Below are 10,443 nucleotides of genomic sequence, written 5' to 3' on the forward strand. Positions count from 1 at the left end.
TTAATGTAATGTGTTCTCCACCAATTTTCTCACTAACACTAGCTCAAATTTTGATGATTCCACTAAGTCAAATTTTAACTTTTGAGCTTTAAACTAATTCTTATTGAACCGAGCTCAATAAAGTTCGATTCATTTATGGCATATTTGATTTCCACTCTTCAACTTAAAATATTTGTGTTTTACACGCTTATTAAAAAAATAGTTAGATGTGATGGTTTTAATAGAAAAATGTTATTACATTTACTAGAACACCTTACTAATCATAGTTTATGGAATAATTAGACGATTGAAATGCAATAAATAATTGTATGTTAATGGAAAAGAATAAAAAAAAAATATTGTATTGATATCATAAAAATGAAGAAATTTGAGATAAGGAACAATGGTAAAAATGACACCTAATTTGAGACGAATAAGGAGTATGTAATTTTTTAGAGGTTAATGTCACTTTACTTATTAAGCCATTAACTATTTATTAGTCTGTAATTTATTTCAGTTTCAATTTTATCGTTTTCATACCATTAATTAAGTATAATTTTGTAAAATAATTTTTAATTTATCTTTCTTGTATTAAATTAATGAAATGATCAAACGACTAATTATCATTTGGAATGGAAATGTATTTGTGGTTCAATAACTACTCCTTGAGGTCTCAACTCTCAACACAAACAACGACGAAAGTTTGTTTTATAGAGAGATTTTATCTAGAATCGATCAAGAAGAGGTTTCAGCCAATTAAGTTTTTTAATGGCCAGTAATCATGGGAGGTAATGGGTGTAATTAAGAAAATGTAAGGAAAGGTGTTGAGGAATTAAACCATCGGGATATGTTCGTGATAATTTTCTCGCTGGATTTATCAATTTCCAATATAATATTACCAATAATAAATTGATTCAATGATAATAGATTTGAGCCTTTAATTAAGAGGGCATAAATTTGATTTCTAACTCTCTTGCCTAGAAAATTTGGTGAAAAATAAATTGGTTAGACAACCGTCTCATGATAAGAGGATATTATCATAGCATATCATGTTTCTTCATGTACTAACAGATAAGACCATATTTAAGGGAGAGCGATCGTCCTAGATCTAAAAAATAAGTCTAACATTTAGGCCTCAATATTTTTAAAAAAAAATTAGGGGTTCGGTAAGTCAAAAATAAAAACAATATTTAAAAGTTTGCTTCTTTGTTGGTGCACACGTGATGTTGCTTATTTAAGTCTATTGAAAGAAAATTATTGGTTTACTCTAAACATATAGATATAGTATATTGTCTTTGTTGTAGATTGTTCACTTCTCAAAATAGCAGTCACAGAAGTCTTTTAGCAAATGATGAAATGAATAATTGAAAGCATTTAAGAAACTCAAAGAACATGAGAATAGTGGTTAGCATATCATTAACTAATATTGAAAAACTACTTGAGATCGACAATTTCACAAGATGACTTTGCTTGATGTTTGTATCTGATTATTTTTTTAATGTAACACAAGTTATAATCTTCAAGCATAAGAATTTAATATTATTATATACTTATTCATTTACATATTATATACATGACCTGATGATACATAATAAAAAACATAACTATACTATGCTAGTTCCCCCCCCCCCCCCCCCCCAAGTATATGTATACTTCTGCATGGTATTGAACTTATCATTTGAAAGTGCAACTCTAACACAGTTCAAATTATCAATTGCATCAAATCAAATCGCAACACTGCTACATAGTGCGACAGATTGCTTCTTGAAAATTCACGAATGAATATGTGTTTAATGTGCATTGGTGTAAAGTCCGCTATTATTGGAATACAGAGGGTTGTGGTGCTATTTTTTTGTATCAACAAGCCAATTGCATCATAAATTTGTCGCTGTACATTTTTTTTTTGGAAGTTTAGCATTATTCAATCGAATAATTCTAAACTTAATTTTGTGCTATAGATGTCAAAACTGAAACCCCATACAGTGAGAATTAAAGAACAGATTTAGAATGGTCATAGAATTTATCCGACAGAATTATCAAAAAATAAATAATTTATCCAAAGATTAGAAATAAGACCTTATGATAAGGAGTGATGCTATTTACAGTAAATTATTTTATCCCGAACCAATCGTGAATCGTTTTTCAGCGTTAGATCTTTGATGAGCAGAAATCACGGTTGCCCGTAAATATAAAAATGCTTCGAGCTACGGTAGCAATTCATCATCGTGATGTTTTCGTGAAGTTTTGTTTCGCATGAAATAATATTTTCCTTATGATATATCATATATTTCATCTGTCTCAAAATGTAAGTTAAAAGAAGTCAAAAAAAGTTGATATATTTGGTATAAATTTTGAACAAAATACGTTAACTTCTATTGACCAAATTTTTATTATATTTTACGAAGATGGGAGTATATTCTCAATTTTGACGAGATATATATTCTTAATTTGTTCTTTCGAAATTGATGAGCATAAAAGACATTGGCTATAGTACTTACTATACATATATGCGTCGTCGGTGATTGAACCCATGTTCAAATGGAGGGATATTTTTCTTTAGAAGGGTTCAAATGGAAGGAAATGTAAAGTAAAAGGTTGCACAATTTAAGTATTCGAGACAAGACTCAAGAGAGCTTGAAAACATACATATACAATAACATTGATGTGTCTAGACGACATGGGGAGGAAAGTATTTGTTAGACTAAACATGAATAAAGCTTCATTGAAGCTTGGCAACCAACAGCAAAAGATATAGGTATATGTCCTTGTCCTGTAGCAATCACATCCCTCCTTCTATTCAGGTGATAGGGCTCTCTTTACACATCAACCCCCACTCACTTACAAGCCTAAATTTACTATACTGTGGTGTAGAACATAATTCTTAAGCGCTTTAGGAAATTTTTGAAATTTAGTGTGTTTTATTAGGTTTTATCCGTTAAAAAAAAAAAGATGTCGATTTGTCCTTTAGTGGTGGTGACTTTGTTCTCCCAATCTTTATTAGTTTCTCACTTTGAAACTCACCTCCCTTCTCCTTCAAAAAACTTATCGTAGTCTCGAGGAGTCCTTAGTTCTCACATTCTTTGTTGTACTTTTCTTTTCCTCTAAACCACATCTTCTCATTACCCATTTCAACAAAGAAGATTGCATTAGAATCCCCCCAGATTGTTCAATCCCTAAAAAAGACCGATAAGATAGCTTCTAATAGAAAAAATCTGATCAAAAGGTATCTTCTGATATGTTTGTGTCATTGAAAGTTAGATAAATTTAGGGGGTTTTGAGCAAACGTGATGGGTGCAAAGGACAATTTCCTTCAACAAATATGTTGATAAAGCTCATTGGGCTGACATTTTCAGTCCACTTATTTTAGGTTGGGCTACAAATGAAATGGCTTGTTTATCGTCAAAAAATTAAGAAATTGAGCAAATTAAAAATTAATTTTTTACAAGAAATAAAAAATTAAGGTTATAAAATGGTAATATGTCCTGTCAAAATTTATTCTAAAGAATTTTTTAAACAGTTATTTTCAATAAATTAACATTAAATATTTTCCATAGAAAAACATGTTGGTATGCTAAAACCCTTCTCACGTTTGGATGACTGAGTCTTGACAAAATGTGTTTTCTTTTATGTTTAAAATGATCTTTCAAACATAAATAATCTTTAAGACACTGTTTGGGAGTTTGGAGGGGAGGGGGGAGGGGAAGACTTTAAAGGGTTGAAAATATAACAGAAAATTGTAAAATCTTTCACAATTTTGAAAGAGTATTTTTTTTAGAGAATGATAAGGAAATATTAATGATTAATATGTTTTTAATTTTAAGAATAGGGAAATGTCAGGGGCACTAGTTAAGGTTTATAAAATGAAATATTATATTGGAAATTATGTATTTTACTTTTTGAAACTTGAAAAAATGTTCTTTTTAAGGGTGATTTTAGTTTGGACCACTTAAAGTTTAAGTCCAAGTTGAACCAGTTTTTTGTACGATTAGATTAAATCAGCCCATCAAATTTTATTATGGTCTCTCCACATCAAATCCCTCTATCTTTGTCTCATCTCGTTGTCTCTTTCTCTTTCTCTCTAAAAGAATCATGCAGCAAAAACTTGCCGGGAAGGACTTGCTTCAGCCTTCAAGTTTGCTTCGATTTGGAGATAGATAACATTGTTGTACTCATTTCTGTTTCTTTTGACTTTTACAATTTAATTGTTTATTTGTAATTTTTAAAAAGGTAAGAAAGAATCATCCTTTCCCTTCATTCTGCGTTTCTCTCTCACCTCCCATTTTTGCCTCTCTCCTCCTGTCCTCCATGAAACCCTAACCATCACCTCTCTTCAATTTTGCGGCCACTAATAGCACAGATCTGAGAAACGAAGGTCATTTTTTATCTTATCGTCACCTTAGCTATCCATTGTACTGAATAAATTGAAGTTTAGAGCAACTTTATTTCCACCAATTTTTTCTTCACACAAAAAAAGAAATAAATCAACGCTTTACATAAGAAAGGAAATCCTAACAGCTAAAAAAGAAAAAAAATATGTGTTGATGATTTTCTACATTCTTTCACTTCCATTTTCAAGTTTTGACAGAGACAGCAACGAGAGAGGGAGAGATTTGGTGTAGATAGACTACCATTAAATTTGATTAGCTGATTTAATCTATGGTACAAAAAACTGGTCCAACTTGGACCCAAACTTCAAGTGGTCCAAACTAAATGCACCCTCTTTTTAATACTTTGTCTTTTCTTTCAGGCATTGGTCAGCATGACCCAAATAAAATATTACAACTACATAGATTAAATTTGAAGAACCCATATAAACCCTCCAAAACTCTCCAAAACCATCATCCATTATAATTTTTGAGTTTCCCAAATGAGTAAGATTTTGTATTATGAAGAAAAATGAACCCCAAAGTCTTCTCCTCTCACTATCATATATTTCTTCCACTTGCTCTTTTTTTTCTTTCTTTCCAAACCCTCCTCTTTCTTCTCCTTCAAATCGTAAGTTAACTGACTTTGCCACGGACATGTGTTTCTTTTTCATTTCTTCATTATCAATCCACAAAATATGTATTTTTTCTTCTTCTTCATTTCCACTAATAAGCACGATTAAGCAATAACAAAATATATCAAGTATATTACAGAATACACGATAATATAAAAAAATATGTTGACGCATAATGTTTTGCTCAACTCTTTAAAACATTTAACTTTTGCTCGTTGTGCCTAACACGATGTGCTTGACAATGATGAGACGATAGAAGGGAAAGATGTTAAATTTTTTTTGCTCATTTCATTGATTTGAAATTCAATTTATTTGGAACAACATCATATTCCTAACTTTTTTGACAAGGTACAAGACATTTTAGATTCATCATATCATGCTAAACATTAGTACAATAAGTAGACACATGAAGTAGCTATGTGACAGAACTATCACACAGCCACACTTGTTATTTATCTCTGATTCTGAATACAATGCTTAGCTCATGTGGTTTGTCAGCTCACTATGACTTATGGAGGAGCTAAGAGTAAATTGATTTTTTTCCACACATACATAAAAATATGCTATTATTAGCCCATGGTATAAGAAGGGCTTGGCAAGTTTATCACGGTAGTTTTGATTTTTGTCATCATGTTTATGCTGTTGGTAATTCCCTGTGATCCAATTCCACTGTCTTTTATACCCTGTGAATGATAAAACATTTGATAGTATGAGACATATATATAATTTTTTTTTGTTGTTTTTGTAATTTTGGAAATTGTATCAAATAAATAACATGTGCATATTTGATGTTACAGTGATTTTGCCATAATTAGAGCTTTTGCAAATACACGCTAGCTCGCCGTGATTCTGGCCATCGACCGTAATACCAAATATACACAAAATGGATTGATTTTATAAGTTTCACCTGAAAGGGAAAATGATCTGGCCCACGAGCTGGGGCAGAATTTATCTGAACTGTTCCTGATTCCATTGCATCACTAATCATCATTGCTTTGTTGATATCCTTTGTGAACACACATCCCTGAACAATTTCAAGTTCAATGTTGTTCATACAAATTATTATTAGCATGCTAACACATCACAAGTATAAATTATTAGAATTTAATTCATGCACGGTAAATGCAAAGATTTTTTACACAGTCAATCTTAATCGTCATATCATTAAATTAATGTTTGGTTCTAATTTCGGAGGTGTTAAAAATGATTTCAGAGGTTCCCTAAAAAAAAAATGATTTCAGAGGTGTAAAACTGATTTTGACATGTTTGGATGTTTTTCAGTAGAATTGATTGTCTCTAAAGTCGATTCTAAGTTGAAGCTAAGATATATATTTAAACATAAAACACTTTATTTTTAACTTGGTGTTAATCAAAATCAATTTTTGTCACTCCATAATCAAACACACAGTAAAAACGTTTGGCTTAAAGCAAAATTTGTTCTAAAGTCACACATACGATCGTTTGTGCTCTATTGTTGCTAGTATAAAAAAAATTACACTCAATATGTACCAAAACTAAACTCATTTTAGTATTAGAAGGCATTATACTATTTCTTTCTAAGAGTAATTGATTGTTGAAGTGAGAGGGTTGAAGATTTTACCTGAAGTCCAAAGTTGCTAGCATTACAATGGTGGATACCTTCTTCAACAGAATTGATCCTAATTACAGGCAAAACTGGTCCAAATGGCTCCTCCCATGCAATTCTCATGTCTGGCCTAACATTATCCAATAGCAAAGGCCAAATGAGATTCCCTTCTCTCTTGTATTCTTGGCAGAATGTTGCTCCTTTCTGTTTAGCATCATTCACCAAGCCTTCAATGAAATTGGCTGATGATTCTGATACAACTGGGGTGATATCACAGTCATCCTCAGGTGGTCCAACACTTAGTTTTGCCACCTTAGCCTTCACTTTCTCAACCAAACTATCAGCAACTGATTCCATTACCAAGACAACCTTAACAGCAGTACACCTCTGACCACTTTTCATAAAAAAATTAAAAAAAAAGTTCAGTATCAAGAGACTATGCATTTAATTTCTAGATGAGAATTTTAACCATGCAACATTCATCTTATATTGTATAATGCATATCAAGAAGCGTATGATGTAATTGGCTGAGGTGTCTAGCTTAGTATTAGCAGTTATATGAATAAACGGTCATTTTGGGCTTTGAATGTGTTAAGCGATGTCAGTTTTCTTAGAGTGTTTGGTCCTCAAATGTATCTTTTGTTAGTTATTTTGATCATCAAATGTATCTTTCGTTAGTCGTTTGGTCTATAAAATTACTAATAAAAGATAAACATAGAGATGCGTTTGCAATTTAAATACATTCATGGATTGTAGTGGCACCGGTTATATTTATGAAGTAAATGCATGGAAAGACAAACCCTGCCCCTTCCTTTGCACCAGAAGTGCTAATTGAGACATGTTATTCACCTGTATGAAAAACCTCCTTTTATAATGTTTGCAGCAACCAAATCAAGGTCAGCATCTTCAAGTACAATGCAAGCATCTTTTCCTCCCAATTCCATTTGTAACGGAATCATGCCTGCCTTCTTTGAAATTGCAATGCCGGTATCTCCACCAGTGAAGCTATCGGATAGCAAGGTTACAAGTCAGGATAGGTAAAAGTAGCATATACTATCACAGCATCATATAGATATATAATCACCTTATACAGTTCACTCCTGGATGCATTGTAAGGAAGTCACCAATCTCCGAGCCTTTGCCAGTAACACAGCTGATTAGACCTTTGGGAAAACCAGCCAAGTGAAAGCAATGAACCATGTGAAGAGCTGCAACAGCTCCCTGAAATGCAGCATCGTACAGCCATTAGAAGGAACAGTAAAGAAAATAAGACTTAAAAATTCTGACATAAACTTTTTATTTTGGTTTCTTTTAACGGCTCAGACATTAGCTAGAACTTTTATGAGGTAGGGCCTGTTTGGATTGATTTATTTGAGCTTATTTACAATTATAATCACAAGTGTTTGTGAGAGCTAATGGAAATCGCTTATGACATGCCAATAAGTTGTTGTCAGCTTATTAAGAAAACAGTTTATGGCCTATATGAAAATAGTTTGAGTTTATTTTATTTGTTATAGAAATGACTTATGCATAAACACTTATATGTTAAGCGCTTAATCTATAAGTTCTTAATTAAGCTTTTTATCGAAACAGGGCCATAAGAAAGTGGATAGTATGAGAATATGGATCCCATATGTAGTGTTTTTGACGAGTATCACAATGAAGGATATAAATTACCTGAGTTGGAGGCTTGAGCACAATAGAATTTCCAGCAATGAGTGCAGGAGCAATTTTTGAGACAGCAAGATTGACTGGATAGTTAAAAGGCGGAATGGCTAAGATCACTCCTAATGGGATCTGAAAATCAATTGCAACTTTCTTAGACCACATCATCAACCAAGCAAAATAAAACAATAAGATTACACATGACAGTTCACCATGATCATTTAATTTACAAGTCATTAAAAGTTACTAAGATAATTGAATGCAATGCAGATATATTACACCCTTGAATGCATGTATCTCAGGATTTTGGTGTCGCGCCAATTTATTGACTTTATAAAGTACATTGTCCTATTGATTTTCCAGTTCTAAAATGATTGAAGTATATAGTAACATATGAATTGAATATTAAGAAGTAGCATATGTAGTGAAATAGACCTTGGAAGTGAGGCAATATTTGGTCCTTTCATTTCCCGGAAAACTATCTGAAACCAAGAACTTTCCCTCTCCAAGAATCCTTACTCCTTCTTCAGCACAGTAAGAAACCAAATCACCAGATCTTACAACCTTCATTGAAAAAATTTAAAAATTCCAATCATTTTCATAATTTCTCGATATTATAGTCCTAAGCAACACTTAACTTATTCAACATAACACTGTAACACAATATGCACCTCTGTAACTGCATCTTTTGCTGGCTTTGCTATTTCTTTGACTAGGCATTCTGCAATTGCAGCTTTGTGTTCTTTGAGGATTGCAGCTGCCTTGTGAAGAAGTTCAGCCCTCTTCCAAAGTGGGGTCTTTGCCCATGACTTTTGTGCTGATTTTGCTGAATCCATAACCTTATTAACTTCCTCTTGGGAGCAAGCTGCATGGAGATCATTGTTAGAGGCTTAGAACCTATTGAACATAGTTGTTTTCTGTTATATTTATCTATCAGTCTATTTTCTTTTTACTGTTATTAAAAGAATGACATAGTGTTCAAATGTCATCTCCATTCCTTATAACTTCATTTCTCGCCGAAAAGAGCAATTAGGGAAATTAGTCGTATAAACTGTAAGCATCGGTCGAAATAGTCCTTGAGTTTTTTGAATCAGCAAATCTATCTTCAAAATTGTAAAGAATCATCAAAACGGTTCATTTGTTAATTGAATATATAGCCCCCTATGTAGATCTCACATCAATAATACATTATCTACAGACTACAACTAAATTGCATACGAAAATTCCGAGGTAATTTTATTTAACATGCTTGGATCTCAAAGTAGAAACTCTAGAGTTGGCATTAAATACATGAATTTAACGTGCAACAAAAGTTTTTGGTCACGTAGGATTCACTTGTAGGCTACATGTTCATTTAGCATACCAAGTTATAGCCTCTAACAACATAAGTTAATGGATGGATCATTTTGACTGATGTGTTACTATTTCAGAGATGTATTTGCCAATTCGTAAAATTCAGAGATTATTTTGATCGTTGTTCACAATTTCTAAGACCAATCTGCAAATTCACTCCTCCCTAAACGTTTTTAACAGTATCTGTGTTTTCACAATTACTAGCAGTGAAATTAAAAGTTGAAATTTCAGAATATATCCTTGTTATAAAATTTTGAAGTCTTGCATTCAGTAAACATACATAGTTGCTTTTGTTCATCCTTTTTAGGTGTAGCAAGTCCATATTCTCACATGATCACATCCACATGAAGAATCATACAAAGTAACTAAAATAAAAGGACTTGAAAACAAAAGAGAAAGGGAAATTACCTTGAACTTTGTATTGAGGCTTTCTTGTAGTAGGGTTGATGATAGCAACACTTTTTCCAGAGGTAGATTTCTTCCATTCTCCATCAGCATAATATTTGTAAACATCTCCGTCTAAAATCTCGGCAAGCACTCCAGTAGCAGCCATGTTAGAAAATATACTCAAAAGAAAACTCTCAAGTCTCAAAATGCAGAGAGAAGAAGAGAGTAGGAGGAGTGTCTGGTTAATATAGTTGATTTGGTTTTCTTGTTGATTGTTTGGTGAGTGTCAATCAATATTTATGGTGTAAAGAGAAGGTGAGCCACAAATAGCTTTGTCATGTGACTAGGGACAAACTAGAATTGTTTTGGTGGTTCCAAGTGATCCAGCGTTAATTATCTTATCTCACTTTGTCCCTATCTTTTGAATTTTTTTTCATAATTTAGTTATCTTCCTTTAGGAAGAGAAGGATGTGCT

At 32.4% G+C, this 10,443-nt stretch overlaps 1 protein-coding gene across 1 annotated transcript; it reads right to left on the reverse strand.

Moving 5' to 3' along the window:
- Window positions 1–5,440: 5,440 nt before the first annotated feature.
- LOC146903347 (NADP-dependent glyceraldehyde-3-phosphate dehydrogenase) lies at window positions 5,441–10,238 on the reverse strand. Its single transcript, XM_085737980.1, has 9 exons — window positions 9,990–10,238; window positions 8,900–9,093; window positions 8,664–8,792; window positions 8,241–8,360; window positions 7,648–7,784; window positions 7,413–7,568; window positions 6,579–6,957; window positions 5,886–6,002; window positions 5,441–5,661 (listed from the first exon to the last, which is right to left on the reverse strand). Exons 1-9 carry the CDS (start codon window positions 10,132–10,134, stop codon window positions 5,548–5,550), a joined length of 1,491 nt encoding a protein of 496 aa, XP_085594106.1. The 5' UTR covers window positions 10,135–10,238; the 3' UTR covers window positions 5,441–5,547.
- Between the last annotated feature and the right edge of the window lie 205 nt (window positions 10,239–10,443).

The sequence above is a fragment of the Medicago sativa genome, chromosome 8, assembly GCF_051527215.1.
Source record: "Medicago sativa cultivar Bolivia chromosome 8, Bolivia_mono, whole genome shotgun sequence".
Taxonomy (NCBI): Eukaryota; Viridiplantae; Streptophyta; class Magnoliopsida; order Fabales; family Fabaceae; genus Medicago; species Medicago sativa.